General features: G+C 50.1%; 1 protein-coding gene across 8 annotated transcripts in view; it reads left to right on the top strand.

Annotated features, from left to right (window-relative positions):
• The window catches only part of AGAP1 (ArfGAP with GTPase domain, ankyrin repeat and PH domain 1), a 513,811-nt gene that overhangs the window by 426,030 nt on the left and 69,673 nt on the right, over positions 1-18,108 (top strand). For 5 of the 8 annotated variants that reach the window (XM_025889132.2, XM_025889128.2, XM_073876802.1 and 2 more), the window contains one exon: positions 17,853-18,007. In XM_025889132.2, the coding sequence (XP_025744917.1) occupies positions 17,853-18,007 (155 nt within the window). Of the gene's footprint in view, positions 1-456; positions 535-17,852; positions 18,008-18,108 lie in introns of all 8 variants that reach the window. The other 3 variants (XM_073876820.1, XM_073876798.1, XM_073876805.1) reach the window with 1 other exon arrangement.

Below are 18,108 nucleotides of genomic sequence, written 5' to 3'. Positions count from 1 at the left end.
GCTCACCACCGGGGTCTCTTGATTTGACATGCTCCCTGTGTTTGGCCAAATCAAAGGGCTTATGGCTGCTGGTATCATAGCTCCTTCAAAAGACACTGCCCGTCGCCAAGGAGGAGGCCGGCATGGCACCATCTGGAGGAGCCACGTGTCCAGCCTGGCAGGGCGAAAAGGATGCATGGACTTCCTCGCCTGGTGGTTTGATTTTGTGCAAACCCATTGACACTGGCTGGGGCCCCCCCGCCCCCTCCTGAGCTCCGCGGGGGTGGGGGGGGACAGTGGGGGTTGGGGGGGCCTGAGGCCCCGAGGCCCGACGCCCATCTGCCTCCTGGGACGTGCCAGCTCGGGGCTGACGTCACAAGCTGCTTTGACATTTCTTTTCTCCCCTTTTCATTTGTTTTCTTTTCCTTTTTGTTTTCTCTCTTTCCCCTGCTCCCTCCCCCTGCTCTCGGGATGCAGCCAAACGCAAGGCTTGGAAACTAAACCGTGTTGGTAGCCTGCGAAATATTTACAGCAGCGGCAGCACCAACACTGAAGGTAACGCCGCGCGCCGCCCGGAGCCGCATGCCCCCTCGTTGTGTCCGCGGACTCATCCCCGCCGTCGCGCCATCTCCCGTCCGTGTGCTTGGTCTTGCCATTCGTGTTCCTTTCAGCTTACTTAAATTCTGACCTTTCGCTTCAGTCCTAGAGTAGCGATGTTTAAATTACTTCAGAAACCTATTTTCTTCTCTTTTTTCTTTCCCTTTATACATGCGGGCACTCAATGTAATATTTCCCAAGTTATTACAGTTTTTAAAAGTGTGAGTATCAGGTGTAATGATCTGTAGCCAAATACAATAGTGTGCCGTGACATTTAAGTAACAGTCTTAATTTGTTTTGTGGACGCATACTCCATAATGCTCCGTGCAGCTCTAATCCAGAGGCAGCCAGGCCCGGGTCATTTGCATGGGCTGCTATTGTTGTAAATTCAGTATATTGTTGTGTTTCTAAAGGTCGTCTGGTGCCAAAGTTCACAAATTGACTTGCGTTGCTTTTTCCACTGGAGACAGCCGCCACTGCTTTTGTATAATAGCAGATTGAATTTTTCCCACCTTCATTTGAACAACACAATTATAAATTGCCTTTTTTTTTTATGATTACAAATGTCAAGGGTCAGAATTATTTTGATGCCAGGCAGAGGAAAACCACCATCAGCCCAAGCACTTGTAAGGGAGGCTGGTGTACAATGCGTACGATGCAAAATAGGTCACAATCCAGCGATCTTGGTATAATAGGGGGACATTTTTTTTCACTTAAGTGCAAGCCAAATGGGTCAAGTAATCGCAAGCTCGTGCCCTAACACTAATTGACTTATTTGGGGATGATTATAACTGTAATATTTTTCTTAATGTCACTGTTTTCTGGGCTGTTGATTTTAGCGATTGCCAAGCAGTGGCATTAAATCTCTTGTAAGTTTTAAATTGCACGCTGTTTCTGTAAACAAGTCCCTCTCTTTACATCCCGATCATTAACCTGTGCTGATTTATATCACCACCCTTTTTCTTCCTTCCACAATTACTCCTGTCTTGCCGCTGAAAGCCCTGCTCTCAGCCAGGAAAAAAAAAAATGAATCTGGAAAACAAAACTACGTTTTCACGATGGCTTGTTAAAGACCTATTTTTTAATCATAATTTTTTTTTCATTCCTCAAGGGGAACTTGTCGTCTGTTAAGGTGCCAGTGGAGCTTGACCCCCCCTTGGTATCTTCTTTCCAAGCATTCATTCAAGAAAGACAAAACGAGAGGGAAAATAATAGAATTTGAGGAACAGTCACACACAATATCATTTTTTGTCGTATTTTTAAGGCTGTTAAATATATTCGTTCACTATTTTCTTAGTGTTAGTTTTTCGACTTAGGCTGCATATCATTTCTTTTCCCTGTGTCCTTTTCAAATATGTTTTTCTTTTGTGTGTGTGTGTGTGCATTTGTCACAACAAATTTGTTGATTGACTTCTGGTCTTTAAGAAAAAAAAAAAAGGTGACGTCTGGTTTTCCATGTGGTCGTATACAAAGTTGGGGGCAGTGAGGAAACAGTCCCCCCGGGACTTGCTGACAGCCCTTCCTGGAGACCCTGGTGGGCTGAGCCCGTGACGGCTGTGACGATGTGCAGAAGTGGGAGCTTCTCACCTTGACCGAGCAGCTCATCTGTGGCGTCTGCCCTGCCCGGCTCCCCTGGCTGGGGACGGGCAGCGCTGTGTGCTGCTCCCTGGGGTCTGTAAATACAGATAAGGCTGCACCTCAGGGCCCCTCAGTCGACTGCCAACAGCCACTGAAGGCAGTCCCAGGGATATTGGAGTAAATAATGACCACAGAGCCAATCCTCCCTCCCATTTTCTCTCATTTCCATTCAGCGTTGAGTTACATCTGTGAATCTTCAATTAAGTGACATGATCATTCTTCATTTACTTTGGGTTTAAGATTAATTCTGTATGCGCGCAATCTCATTTCATACCACTTTCAGTTGAGTATTCCTGAATCTGTATAATTACATAAATTATCAAAATGCCTTTCTGACCTCCAGGCTTTTGCTATGTGATGTCATCACATGTCCTCTGTCTATAAAATGATCCTCTATGAAAATTCATACCCTGAACATTCCAAGGCTCGTTGTCACCTGAGGCCTTGAGTGTTCTGCTAAACATACCCGTCCCCAGACGGAGTATTTTTTTAAAGCAGTCCATTTGTGTAATGTATTCAGAGGTGCCCCCAAAACACCAAAAGTACAGTTGACTCCTGAGATCCCTGGGGAGAGAGTTGGAACCTGAGTTTCAGGCGTTAGGGGAGGACACACACCGTGAGCCAGGCGCTGTGCGAGGAGCGTGTCCACTCCTTCGAGCAGTCCTCAGCATGACCCAGGCCGGGCGCCCACACCCCCCCTTTCCAGATCCAGGGAGTGCAGCTCAGGTGTTACAGGGTGTTGCCTGGAGACTCCGGTTGGCAGGAGACTCAGGATCTGGACCTGGTGATCTCACTCCAAAGCTCTTTTTCTCCTGTGTCCACTCTTTACCGATCCCTGGCCTGCATTATCTCAGCAAATCCACGCAGTACCGTGCTGGTAGGCATCCTGTTGGAGATGCAGAACGCATGCCCAGATAGCTCAACTCCAGGACCTGCTCCTGGATCCTCATGGAAAGGGTCCATGGATAGATGTTGGGAGCGGATAAGACAAATTATCCAGAACTAATGACAGAAACACACAAGATTAGAAAACAAACAAAAATATGCTCTCTTCCACTTTTTTCAGTCCATCAGGGTTAGTTATCTCGGAAACCCGAGATGGAAACCTGATTTTTATGTATATGTCTGATATTGGACTAATTTTTACATCTCTATTACTTTATAAAAATTCAACTCTTTTGACAAGGTTGGTGAAATTTAAGTTTCTTCAACAAGAACGAACTTTCATTCTGCCGTCTCAGAGGTTTGTGAAATGGGATGGAAGATCTATGGATGATGGGATTCTCCAGTTTATCGCTGCCTCCGAGGCCAAGGGAGAACCACCTCCACGTCAGGCGGCTGAGGCCAGACTCAGGAATGTTCAGGTCCATGGTCAGCGTCTTTCCGAGGAAGAACAGAGAGGGCTGAGCAGAAGGTGGACGCTGTGTCAAGATGTGGAAGGAGGGAAGGAAGGCCTGTCGGATCGTGTGTGAGCAGCAACATCCCAGAGCGAGGCCACACACAATCCCTGCGCTGTCTTCCCCCGCACGCCCAGAGATAGGTGGGGTTATCATCCCCTGCGAGACGGGGGAACAGAGGGACTCTTCCAGGACGTGCCATAAAGCATAAGTGGGTAAAGGAGAGTTGTGTTGGAGAACAAGGGGTGTTTCTTGGGGTGCCAGGCCCACCCACATTTTGTGAGCTGAACAAGCCATTTTGTACTATAGGTGATGCTCATGCCCAGGACCCAGCCAGGTTCAGTATTAGCCTGAGTCCCCGTTCAACCCTGTCTCAAGTTGCAGTTCTGTGGATCTGGGACTTGCCCCAGAGACGGGCCTGTGAAACCTCCCTGCATGGCCTCCCTGCGCCACAGCGGGCCAAACGGAGGGACCCAGAGGTCCCCGGCACTGTGGTCACAAACAGGCCCCACGTAGAGAAACACAAGCCTCTTGGAGAGTACCAGCCAGCTCGCCCGCTTGCCTTGGACCTCCGTCTGTGTCCCTCCTGCACTGGATGACAGGGACAGTCCCTGTCCACCACCCGGTGCTCCCGGTTGTGGTGCTGAGACATCCTTCTCCTTCAGGTCGAGGCAAAGAGAAGACAAGCGCATGCTTACGCACTCACACCCGACACAGTGACGAGCTTGCCAGGGTGTCGGGTCCCTGCCCTGTGTGGGTCCAGGGCAGAGGGAGGGGGGGATGGGCTTGCAGTCAGGCCAGGGATGTTGTACGAAGACCCTGGCACAGAGTGAGGGAAGATTCGTTCCAGAGGAGGCCCAGGGTGCCCTGCGGGTTAGTGGAGAGCAAAGCTCCACGCGATGGAGGGGGTCAGGAAAGGCTTTGTGGTCTCCGGGACTCAACAGGAGCTACAGCGGACTGCAGCACTGAGCACTTTGCTGGCATCCTGCATCCCAGCAACCCCGCGGTGGGGGGGGGGGGGGGCGGTGCACGTGTCCTCCACGTTTTACAAAAGGAGAAACTAAGGCGTGGGGAAGGGCAGTCCCGTACCCCCAGAAAGCACCCTGACAGGTGGACCCTGCACTGGGCCTGAACCCTGGACGGGGGCTCTGTAACAAGCGTGGGGCACACAGAGGCTCGAGCTGAGAGGTGTAGACGTGTAGACGCCCTGCTCGGGCCACAACCTCCATGGACAGCCCACACCACAGGGAGGGAAACGAGGCTGCTGTGCTATAGCGGGTGTGACCTGTTGTGTTCTTCTGTGATCTCTGGGTCCAGCCCCAACCCCCGGACACCATCGTCTGAGGCTGCCTTCGACACTCAGACACAGGGCTTTCTGCTCTAAGTCACTTCTGATACTTGCAGTCCCACGGTGATCCTCGATCAGAAAGTCTGCAGACTCTGTGTTTGTGAGCGGCAGTGTGGACAGTGCTTCTGAGCCCCGACTCTTGAGCCACATGGCCTGGGTCCAGTTCTGGAGTCTCCATGGCACCTTGGCCGCCTGTCTGCAGGCCGGGGAGACGGTGCGTTAACATACCCAGAGACAGGTCGCTCAGCGTCCGCTCCCGCTGCTGCCAGTCCCTGCCTCACGTCAGGAGCGCCACGGATCCTGTCATCAAGGAAAACTCAGGGCTTGAGAAACAGGACGTGGCGAGGAGCAGAGGTTCAGCAAGAGATGTTTCCCTGAAAGTGCAAGAGGGGATTTGAAATCAAACCTCTTTTTTTCCAGACTTTGAAAGCTACCCCACCCCCCTGTGTTCACTGTCGTCCTCAAAGGAGTCACCAAACATAGACATTTGGCTCTGGGAACAGACACGCCTGAGCTGATCCCAGTTCTGCCACTTCGCAGCTGTGTGGGTTCCGATGCCCTGCTGGGTCTCTCCTCCCCCTGCCTCGTTTTCTTCCCCCAGAATGAAAACAGTGAAACCTACCTCGAAGGATGATTGGAGAAAAAGCGAATTGACACACACAAAGCCCTGACCTCAGAGCTGGGCCCATGGTCGGGGTGACCACACGGCTCACTGTGAAATTGTTAGAAAGACTTATTTAATAGGAAAACAACTCTAAGAACAGTCTGCGGAGAGTATCCATGGCACCATTTTTCTAGCCTGTTGAGTTAGTATTAGTTGAGGGCAGGATTGGCCAAAGCAGACACTGGTCAGTGATGAATGGCACAGATTAAGAACTTGTGCAGATAAATTAAGATTGGAGAGACCCTTTCAAGGGAAGTAACTCCAGAATTGTCTTTCTGGGGAGAGAGGCAACGTTGCTTGTCTTTCCAGCCCTCGACTTTTCAAAGGGTGACCGAGACCCTCGACCAACCCCGTGAGGAGCAGTAGCTGGGGGCATCCCCGGGGGCATCACAGGGCCCGCCCGGCACGGCAGAGCCCGCACACTCCGTCCACCAGGAGATCGGGGACGGACCCTGGAAAGTGATGAACGTAAGTTAGAATGAGTAACAAATGGTAAACGCGCAGAGCACTGCTTAGGAACCAGATAGGAATCACAACAGATGCCTCTGGGTTTCCTTTCTCTTTCTAAACCAAGAGCTTGGGCCTCAGGCTTTCCTGGGTGCCTGGGCCATGAGCAGGTGCCGGGAAGATGCTCGCACATCCGTCTTCTCCATCCTGAAGTGTTTGCAGTTTGGGATCTGACCGTTTATTTGTTCAGGAGCTTTGTCTTAGGTACTCTCCCTAATTTAAGAAATGCCTGGCACCCCATGGCTCTGGAAGCCAAAGCTAATAGAATGGGGTTTCATGGTGCCCGGCTCTCTCTAATGTAATCATCCTGTGACAATAGCGGTAAACATCCCTAACTTTGTGACCTCCCTTTGGGGACTCAATTCACAGAATTAATTCTGCTCATGTCCTAAATTAAGCCACAGAACAATATCTCTGTTGGACTCTGGGCTAAACAAAGATATTTACCGAATTCAGAGCTTGCAAAAATATTTACCTGAGAACCACAAACTGCATGTGTTCATAATGACCAGAAATAATGGTGGGTTTTTTTGTTTTTTTCCTTTCTACTTAAAATTAACTTCTGGAGCAGGAGGAGGGAGTGTTTTTATATGTATTATTTAGTGGCCACAGGTCTTGGTTCTGCACAAGCCTGGACCATGTTCTTCAGGCTTTCCTTCACATTTATTGTGTTCTATAAAAATGGGAGAAATATTGAAGATAAATAAAAACTGACTTTTTATATTATGGTGGGTTTGGCTGAAACCTTAAACACATGTGGTTTTCATAATGGAGTAAAATATCTAGATCACGTGCCTGTGTAATACATGTTTTGGAAGCAGAAATATCTTAGTATTTTACAAAATGCATGGCTCAAAAAAATTAGCATAAAAGCCTGGGGCTGCACGTGACATAACCTCAAGTAATCTCACAGGGCACAGATTATGGTAGACCCGGAGATGGGCAGAAAGGCAAATGCATCCCCTCCCTGTTTCCAGCTTTGGCCAACTGACAGTGGCTGTGTGGAGAGTGGCGTTAGGAAGGATTCTGAGGCTGTGTTGGGCTCTTTGGGATCCATTATGGATGTCTTTCCTGGCAAAAGAAAGGGAGGGACAGCACGCCTCTGTCATCCCGGTCCAGCCTCGTGCCTCCCTCACACTTGAAGCTGAGATCAAAGGGTGGGATGGGCAGCTGGTGGCTCCCAGTCGGCAGGTGGCAGGGCAGGAACACGTTCCCGAAGAGGACCCCAAAATCGGAAGGACGCGAAGAAAAGATGACGTGGCATTTCAGGCAAAAACTGGGAGAAACCCACTGCTACACTCACTTGGTAATGAAGGAAAAAATGACTGGGCCAAGCATTGAAGTCACTATTAACCTGTTAATCCGAGTACTGTGGTGTATCCTGAAACAAAAGTCCTATTTCTTTACCAGCGGAGGTCTGGAGTGGAGAAGACAGCTGCTTCCCTGCCAAGTCGTGGCTTTTTCACTGTCAGAACACTCTTCAATGGTGAGCACCTGGGAACCCTCGGGCCCCGTGGATCCTGGACTCCTCCCTCGGCCGCCGCTTCAAGGGGACATGTCTCTCCTCCGAGTGGAACGTCTCACCACTGCACAGCTGAGAGGACACATTCTCATCCCGTGTTTGTCATGAACTATGCCTGGAAGGACGCTCAGCCTCATGGATAGCACTGAGCATGGCGGGGGGCGGGGGGGGTGGCTGGGCTCCAGGTTGGTGGAGGCCCCCAGGAGAATGGACTCCAATTTCCCATCCTGCCAGCGGAGACAGCTACAGACATGCCGAGCCCTTCCAAACCCAGAAGAGGTGTCCTTGCTCGTGTCACCGCTGCGTGTCACAGTGTCGAGCCATCGTGCATCCCCTGGGCACAGGGGTCCAGATCGCCTGGGCCTTGGCAAGAACACAGTGCAGTTGCTCTGTTCCCCGATCCAGCCCTGGAGACATGCACATGCACGCATCTGTCCCGGCTCTTCCCCCCTTCCACCTGCTCGCCGAAAATGCACCCCTGGCCCAAGCCATCTCCTGTTGCAAACAGCTTCCTAATGTAGAACAGTTGCAGCTGCTTTGAGTCCGTTAACCCTTTGTCTGCTAAGACCCCGCAAAAATAATTGATGACTGATTGGCCCATTAACCTTTGAAAAAAAAAAAAGTTTGACAGCCCAGACTTGTGTAATGAGGAGGGATTCCTCGTGAAATCAGTCTGATGGCTGAGTTGCTTGCCCCTGAGGAGGCAAAATTAGCCCCATGGGGCCTCGTCTGCATAGAAACTGGACGCAATTAGTGTAATATCCGTTGTTATTAATGTCGTTTGGAATAATTGGGCAGGTTGATTTCGACAGGTTCATGGCGCTAAAATACTATTATAGTGGACCTCTCCGCAGCTAACTGTTAAACACGGAAAACTGTTCAAATCCCTGCGAGCCCAATCACAAAACTTTATTCACAGCTCAGCCCTGGAATGTCACGCCGTGCGACAACGCAGTTCTTCATCCCGAGCTGAGGGTGCACGGCACCTCTGATTTCCCAGCCCAGGGGCCGCGAACCGAAGGCTGCTGGTGACGTGTGCGTCTGAAACGACGGAGCCCACTCGTGATGTCCGTGCCAGCAGGCCTTCTGACAACTTGAGTTCTATTTCTACAGGATGAATTAAAAATAAGCCCCTGTAATTGTCGCAGAGTCGGTTTGTATTAGTGAAAGGAAGCCACTTAAAAGGAAAAGAGCAAGTGTACGTTCATGGGGTCCACGCGCCCACTCTTCACATTTTAAGTGAGGCAGTGAAGAGTAATGTTCGGTCTGTTTCTGACTGATTGGCCTCCCACTGCCAATTATTGTTTTTGTCATTTTTTATCTAGTTGCCTACAACTAAAATATCGCTGTTCCCCTTCATTATGAGACGGAATCCTGCTGGTCCATTGGTGATTTGAATAAGGCCGTATCGTTGGATCCAAATTCATTTCAGGCCATGAGGAGGAACGTATTCGTGTTCGTCCATACAGAAGAAGGGGAAATATTTGGGTCCAGAAATCTAGAAAGCTGTTTATTTAATGGGTGTAAAGGGTCACTGCTCCAAGCAAGGATTAAGTCTAGAGATTTACTAGGTGTTGACCCTCGTAGGATGGCCAGTTAGCGGGTTGGTGTCTCCCACCAGAGTGAGGTCTTTTGTCCCCAGGATGAGTCAGGACTGGGTTAGGAAACCGGTGGCTACAGCTGGCTAGAGGAACCCCTGCACCCGGGAACCTGGAGGGCATCGGGCACGTCCCTTCCTACTCTGGCTGGTGGTCGGCAGCCTTCTCACCTCCCACGGGCAGGGGCCTCCGTCCCCAGTTTTCCTCGGCGTGGTGGGGGCAAAGGTGCCTGCACCTGTGGGACACATCTAGACAGGTCCCTGGTAAGAGAGGAAGGAGCTCTGTGGCCCCTGCCCGGGTATGAAAACCTAGAGAAGGAAACTTGACACACGTGCCCCCCCCGCCCACCAGAACAGAGCACAACAGCCAAGACTGTCACATGCTCCGATGGTCCTGGTATATGTGGGACTGTCCTTCCGGCACTGACCCATCACTGAAGATGGCAGCTGGACTGTCCCTGGCCTCTGACTGCCACATCCAGGGCACCCTGTCACAGGAGCTGTGACAACAGCAGGGCAGATGCATGTCGTCTCCCATCCCCTGGCATTCTCCAGACGTGACCAGCTTAAAAGAATGGACCCTAGTGACAAACTGGGTAGAGGTTTCTGGGAAACTCCTTTTAAAAGACCCCCACCTTGCTCGTCTGACACAGGTAGCAAGGAAAAGTAGCAGAAGGGGCGCTGGGAAGAGGGGAGACCCTTCCAGCTCCCACTGGACACCCCCCCCGAGAGAGTTCCTTTCCTTTAAATGTTTGTTTTCAAGAAATAAAGAAAGAGCACTTCTGGCCACTTTAAAGAGAGAAAAATCATTAAAGGTAATGAGATGATGCCAATAGGGTCTTTAGTATTTTTCCTGACACAGAATCAGAGCCTGACAGCACTGCATTTTATATTTATTATTCCATACAGTAGATTCATTGCAAAGAAACAAATTTCCTTCATGGAAATTATACGGAACATGGCTAAAAATGCAGTTGCTCTGTAATCCTTGTTCTTATTTTGTTTTAATCTTGGGAGGCAGCGAAAAGTCGTATGGCAGATATAATTCAGTTCTGAAATTCTGTGTCTCTGAGTGTTAAAGTATTACCCCCCCCAAAAAAAAATAAAGCCACGTAAAGACAGTATTATCTGGGGAAGCACGTGAGGCTGTAAGCATCAGCTGGACCCCCTGTGAAGACCACAAGTAGACCCCGTGCACGGGTCTCAACCCCTGATTCGGGGAGCGAGGCATCCCAACTGCCCAGCTCCTTATAAGGACGACTCGGGCCCCAAATCCAAAAGAAGGCTCAGAGTGGCACCCCCAGTGGAGGTGCCTCTTTTCTGGGACAGCACAGGAGTCCCGTCTGCCTTCTCCACGTGAGCCAGACCCCTCTCCTCCACATAGCCCAGAGGTTTATGCTCACTGTCCAGCAACGAGCCCCATCAGCGTGGCCCACCTGGCAGACGCCAGCCCAGCGCCAAAGGCACCATCATCTCCATTTGGAGGCCATTCTGGAGCCTGTGTGGGCAAGACTAGAGGGCCCATCTTCTGCCACATCTAGGCCCAGCGGTTGAGCTAAAAGAAGAAAACTTGCCCAAAGAAGTCTTTGTCAGTGTTTGACTGCATATCGAGCTATGGCTCGGAGTGAGTCGCGTCGGGGACCAGCCCTGGGGCTCCCACCTGCCCTGTGACTGCCGGGACCTCTGTCCGTGCTTCCAGACACCTTAGAAACAGCACGCCCACAGATGTCGCATGACCACGCTTACTGTGACACCGCACTTCGTTCTCATTTGTGGCTTCGTTATTTCTGCAACTGTGTGCCTTCCCAGGTTGGCAGTCCCCCCACCGGCCTTGCCGTGGACAAAGCACAGTATCTCCGATGAATTGGAGTTTTGAGTGTTGGCACCGTTGGTTCCTCCTTGGGTCGTGAAACTTACTTGTGCTTTCCAGGGTTGTTGGGGCTACGCCGCGGCCTTACCTTGCCAGTCCCACACCTCTGCTCGACAGCCCGTGTCCCCCAGGCTGGGTCACAGGATGTCTTGCATCCATTTCCTCTTTGTTTTGCTGAGCCTTATTGGTGTTTCATTACAATGAGCACCCCTGGCCAGGGTCTCAGCTTCCAGGAGAGAGGCCTGAAGCCCTGTGTGGACGCTTGCACACTCTGGTTCATCCATCACCTCGAAACACAGGGTAGGGTCTGCTCTTTAACACTTGTGATGAGCGACTACAGATTGCAGTGATTCTTTATATTGTTACTTTAACAATGAAGTTAACTGGGCTTATTCATGGTTCTTTGTATCCTTCCCTATCTCACAGGTGGAAAGAAATATATTTGTAAACAGATATATTTATATATGATTTGTTTTATTCTAGTGTACAGAAACGCAACTAACATTTCTTTATATTGGTCTTATATACTGTCCGTTTACTAACTGTTGTTCTTATTTCTCATAAATCTAAATTACTTGTGGTGTCCTATGTAAACAGTCCTGCAATCCATGAAATTCTTTCTTTCCAGAGTTTAGATCGTCTATTTCTCTGTTTCATCTTATTGCATTGGCCAGCAGTGTTGAACAAAGGTTGTTATAGTGAGCATCTTTGCCTTGAGCACCCTTTAACGGATATGAAGTGATTGCTTCTAACAGTTCATCGTTAAGAGTAGTGATGCTTTGGGGTTCAGTAGGTACTCCTTGTCCAATGTAAGGGGGTTCCCTTCTATTCCTAGTTTGATAAAAGATTTCAGTCATATTTCTTTTTCTTTTTTTTCTTTTTGTTTTATTTTTTAAAAATATTTTTATTATGTTAGTCACCATACAGTATTTATTTTTCTTATTTGGTTGTTTCCCCCTTCTGATTTGGAAGGTGCACCTTCTACTTCTTTTCTTGTAGAGATTGACCCTCATACTCTATCATGTGTGCCTAATGTTCATCCTTCACCCCCTTGCAGAGGAGTATGCCACCCGAGAACACGTTGGTTCCAATGTTCTCTCCCCACCAGCCTGTCTCTGGTACTTTCAAATGAGACTTTATTCTCAGAAGTAGTATTTGACATAATTTTTGCTTAGATGCATCTACATCTCTCTCTGTTCACCTGTTCACCAATCCTTCCCTAGCTCTGACCTTGTTTTCTGGACGCTTTTGAAGCATATTTGTTAGTAACTCCTTTAGCAAGGGTCTATTGGTAATAGACTCTTTCCATTTTTTTTTTCTACATAAAATATATTCCACTCTTTCTTCAAAGAAGGTTTTCCTGGGTTCCACGTCTAGATTGACTTTATTTTCTCCCAAGACTCAAGGATAATAACCCTCTGTCTTGCAGTTTTGATTGTTGCTCTTGAGATATCTGTCATCCATATGGCTGCCATTTTTTTTAAGAGCAATGTGCCTTTTCTTGCTTTGTGTTATTAAGGGCCTTTTCTTGTCTTTGGTTTTCCACAGTTTTGTAAGCTTCTGGTGTGGGTTTTCGTGGCTGTGATCCGTCCTGGTAGATGCTGTTTCCCATGTCTAGAGCCCTGTATCACTCATTCACAGTCCTGTGAGGCTCCCACCATTTGCCCGGCGGTCAGGCACGCGTCACACCTTCCACATACCCCGTCATTTCTGTTCCACAGCGTCCTTACTCCTTCCTCTGGCTCTTCACTCCCCACCCCATCCCCTCCCAGCTCCTCCTTCACCCTGGGGGGCCGGGGGGGGGGGGACTTGTTTTGTTAACTGCTATCATTTGAATTTCCAAAAGAGCTACCCTTTTTTCTGATCTGCCTGATCAATTTTCATGGTCTCCTTTTGCTTGAAAATTTAGGATTCCATTTTTTGTGTTTCTTTGTACATTTCATTTACTTTAAATTCTGTATCCATAATCTTTTGGATCTAAATCTACTGTGCTGTTTTCTGTGTGTTTAGTGTCTTGGTTTTGAGTTCACTCGTGGTTGATCTTTGTGGAAAGCTTTCCTTGGGAGAAGATGCCAGGAGCCAAGGAGGCTCTGCAAATCTGGGGCCCGTATCCCCTTCCCGTCCTGATTGCTGGGTGGTCTCTCAAGTTTCTCTCTCCCACCTTATTATGACCTTATTTATCGTGCCACCAAAGGTGTTTTCCCCTTAGGGTGGCGTTGACTTGTAGGCATTTAGCACTCAGTGCTCACTGTTCTGGCGTCTTAATCCTTGGGGACTCAGAGAAGGGGGAGAAAGGGTAGACTAGGGGCTGGGAGATTAGGCCATCAGTGCGATGACGAGTACGTGTTGTGGAGAAGCCCTGCACACGTCTGTCCACCATATTGCGGGGCGGTATGGTTGGAAGAGGCCATGGAAGCCACACCCAGGCCGGTGCTCCCCTAGGAGGAGCGTGGCACACAGTTGTTACACGGAAAACTCTGAGGGACCCTGCCGGCTGAGCCAGAGCCAGGGAAACAGTCAACTGAGGGTTGATCTGGGTGATTTTGAAGGTTTATGACTAGAAATAGCATTGTAACCATTAAGAGAAATAGTGAGAACCAAAGAGGAGCATTTGGAGTTTATAGCAGATCTATCTCATGCATATTAATTTGATGCGAGGACAAAATATTTAAAGAATATCTGTGGGCATTTTTTTAAATCCCCCAGGTGATTGGATCTGGGGGGGTCAGAGCTACAGATCTGAGAATTGTCCACATATATCAGAAGTGACTGTCTGCGCTTTGGAAGGAAATGAACCCTCAGAAGCGGTGAGGGGGTGGGGAGGCTGTGACCTAAACCAGGGGTATATATTCACCAGTGGTCGGCGAAGGAGGGCCAGGGAGAAGGAGAAGCAGCTGTGATGTACAAGCTAGAAAGAAAACTCTGGCTGAGCATGGCAAAGTGATGGCAGGCATGCCGAGTGCACCCCAGGTTCCCCTAGGGCAGATACTGCTAGCTGAGTGAAGCACTCGTTCTCCAAGAGCCTGCAGCCAGCCTTGGGACCCTTCACCCCGATGCCGGGCAGCTGCTCAAAGCTCTCAGTTACAAAACGTTGAGAACTGTCTTGCTTCCCTCCCATAGCGTCTCAGAGTAGGAAGGGCCTACGGGTCATCTCTGGGAAGCTGAATTTCCTCCAGGCTCCCTCTGAAGAGGACGCGCTATGGGGGGTTCACTTCCCGAGGGTGTGGCGTCTCAGAGTTGGCTGTTGCATCTGCAGATAGCGCCCACGGGGAGAGACTCTTCTGCAAGTACAGACAGGAATGTTGGGTGGCATAGAAGATGCTAGAAAAGGAAACTTGGCGTCCAGTCTAAGTAGAGGGAGAAGACAAGTGGTGGCATTGACTTTGAAAGTGATGGAGAAGCCACAGCGGAGATGCTGTAGGGAGAGTCCCATTTGGAGATTTGCAAGAAATGAAGTCTGACATTCCTGTCAACAGTTAACTGTATTTACTCCCATGAGTCGATTTTGCATACCTAGGTAAGTCCTGTTTACATAATTAATAGGACGAAGCCAAACTCTGCTCTCGCAGTTGAATTTGAAGGTCTGGTCTTTGCAGGAGCTCTTGCAAGTGTTTTGGTGGAGAATGCTCTGTAACAGCTACCGCATTGGAATGAACCAAAAAATATCAGTGCCCCTGGGCCACAGACCCCCATCGGTATTCTCACTGCTTTGTGCCGAATCATCTGAGGGTATGTGTGTGCCGGTCCCCCCCCCAGACGATGTCTCCCGAGTGCTGGAACCCTTGCCCCCTGCTTGGGGCCCGGTAGCCGCGTGCCTGAGCCAGCATCAGTGGAAGGCAAGCTCAGTTCTTTCCCTTAGTTCCAGGGCATGTAGTTCGTGATTCTGGCTGGAAAGCTTTGTGGCAGACCAGTTGTGCAGAAATTTAACTGGGAAGCTAATGGTTGTAAATTTTTTTTTTCACTGAGAGGTTCAAAAATTCTTGATCAGAAGGAGCTTTTGTTGTGCATTTGGAATTTCACAGATTAAGGCAAGTGTGAGCCTGTTTGGTAGATGTAATCAACAGTTGTCACATTGCACCCATGAATTAGCAAGTTTTCCCGATGGCCTGACTGTGACTTATGTTGTTCTTTCTTATCTCGCCTGCCAGTTCACTGGGTGGTTTTGCATAAAATACGTGAATTCAGGGTACTGTCTGACAAAATTCAGTGTAGAAGAGATTTGTAATTTATAGTGTTAGGACATTAAACCCCATGGATCGAGAAGCTAGACCTTGAAAAATCCACAGATGTAGTGTCTCAGCCAATAATTGCAAGGTGTAATTGTGGGTCAGTCATTGGGAAACCTATTTGAAAGTCACAGCGAGGTTTTAAGGGTCTTTTTTTAAAGATTTTATTTATTCATTTAGAGAGAGGGAGAGGCAGAGAGAGAATCCCAAGCAGACTCCGCACTGAGCCAGGAGTCCGATGTGGGGCTCCATCCCAGGACCCTGAGATCATGACCCCCGCCCAAATCAAGAGTCGGACACTCAGCCAACTGAGCCACCCAGGCACCCCCTCAGTTTTTAAGATGAAGAGGCCAGCTAGGCCGTGGGTGTCCAAGGGCATCCCGGGATGGGGGGGGCAGACACCCCCGGCCTTCCCCCCCCCGCCCCTTTCCACAGCAGGTGCACTACTCTGCTTCGTGTAAACACATGGGTCATTTGTTCTCCAGCTCAAGAGCACAATAGATTGGGGTAGAATTTCCGATGCCCTCTCACGTCTGAACTCTTATCACCATCTCTCCAGAACTCGAGCCAAAGAGAGTCAGGGAGCGTGGAATGCTCACATACATACCCTGCAAGCAAGCAGGAGACACCCCCCGCCCCCACCTTGCCGAGGCTCCCGTGTCTCTCGATGCCTTCCAGGGACCCTGCCCTTGCTCTTCCTGGGGCATCTCTTTCAGCTCCTTCCCCGAGCTCTGCCGGGTCTTCTCCACATGAAGCCCAGCTTGGCCCCTTTTGGGGTTCAGCCAGGGCCATGCCTGACCTGCACTCGGCAGCTGCGCCCTACAGTATGCCTACATCACAGGAGCTTTTAACAACTCCAGGATTGTCATAGACCTTTGAGAAGCCGGTGGAAGCGCTGGACCCTCTTGTCAGACAACGTCATTCACATTCCCTGAGACCGGGTGCATTAACAGAAGGCCTTCAGCAGTGGTTTGGCCAGTGGACATACCCACCTTCCCTCCTTCGGGTACTGTTCACAGCTCCCCAGGGGACTAAGTTCTAAAATAGTGATTTTACGTGAAGCACAATACCATTATCATCAGAATGTGTCAAGATTTTACGTAAAGGTAGCATGGCCCTGTTTCTAAGGCAGTTGGTGCTCATTTAGGGAAGTGGTTCCCAGAGCTGGCTGTGCATTAAGAACCTTCCCGTTCCTGGGATCCGGTGGGAGGGGTCCGTCGGCCACAGTGGCCGAGGCTGCTCCTCTCCTGAGACAGAGGGAAGCAGGGAAGGACATGACGCGCGGAGCAGCCTCCTTGTCCCGGGGCTGAGGGGCTCCGGGGAGGCAGGGCTCTGGGCGAGCAGCCTCGAGAAGGGCGGGGCTCACCTGGGCAGCAGGGAGCTGGGCGAAGGTCAGGGGCTGGGAAGGGTGCTCGGGAACTGAGAGTGTGGAAGATCAGGGCTTGGTGCAGTAGATGGGACCACATGCGGGTGACAGAGTGGTGGTCACCTAGGCAGTGGTCCACTCGGCGGGTCATAGGTGGTTCATAGCTGCTCACGGGGCGATCGTAATGCAGCTGCTTCATGGCCCAGTGACTGGAAACTACGGCTCAAATGGGATGTGCCTAAAACTCCAGCTCGAGATCTCTCAGCGGTTATTGGTAGTTGGTCGTGCTGTATATATATGGCGCCCCTATCCCTTTCATCTCCGTGGCAGGAGTGGGGCTAGACGGGAGCAGAGGGTCTCCTGTGGCCCAGGCCGTGTCAGCCCGAGTGGCACACATCACTGAGCCAGTGGATAACACTGTGGAGTAGGCGGCCTTTCCCCCATGTTAAGGGTAAGGCAGTGAGCCTCGGAGGAGTCAAGAGCCCATCCAGCGACCCCACGGCGGCAAGTGGTACAGCAGGGTTTGATTGCAGGTCCCACCTTCCCTGTGCAGACGGTCACCCCATGGCAGCCGTGATGTCGCCTCCGATCACCTGGAGTCCCACTCACTCTCCAGGTGGAAGACGATGGAATGAAAGACAAAAGCCTTCGTCACTGGAACGGGTCTTCTGCCGTTAAAGAACAGAAACCCCCAGGCATCCCTGTTTGCCGTTGGTGTATCTATGGATCTACATGCAGGTGCCTGAAAGAAATCAAGACTACTCTGAGATTAGTGCTATTAACTGAATTTTTACCCCCACAGATATCTCCATGGTGCGGTGAGTGACAGTGTTATTTTCCTGAGTGGCTTCCTCTGTGCCCAACACAGAGACACGGACATCACACACTGATTTTCATTTTTCCTCATCCCCCGAGCGTTGATTGAAACCCAGCTAAACCATGCTGGCTTTAGGAACCAAATCTTGCGTGTTTGGAGGTCTGCAGATTCAGATCTCCGCTGTGTAGTCGGCCGGTCCTGTGTGTGCTGCCAGCCCCATGCAGGCGCGATTGAACCCAAAGGCACTTTTATGACCGAGGACGGGCAGAGGGGCTGCGGTCTCATGAAAGCTAAACTCTTCATCCCCACCACTCTGTGTTTCAGAACAAGAAGAAAACTTTGAGTTTATCATTGTGTCCCTCACTGGCCAGACGTGGCACTTTGAAGCCACCACATATGAAGAGCGAGATGCGTGGGTCCAAGCCATCGAGAGCCAGATCCTAGCCAGCTTACAGTCATGTGAGAGCAGCAAGAATAAGGTAAGACCCTTAGCAGGCTGCCCCCCGAAATCAAGAGCCACTGATCGTTAAAGGGAAGTGGAGGCCCAGAGGAATGCCCAAGGGAGGGGAAGCATCATATG

Source organism: Callorhinus ursinus, unplaced genomic scaffold (assembly GCF_003265705.2).
Source record: "Callorhinus ursinus isolate GAN/ISIS: 27379988/994484 unplaced genomic scaffold, GSC_fseal_2.0 scaffold2, whole genome shotgun sequence".
In the NCBI taxonomy this organism is placed as follows: domain Eukaryota; kingdom Metazoa; phylum Chordata; class Mammalia; order Carnivora; family Otariidae; genus Callorhinus; species Callorhinus ursinus.
The sequence above is the reverse complement of the archived record's forward strand: the minus strand, read 5'-3'. Positions and strand labels throughout refer to the sequence as shown.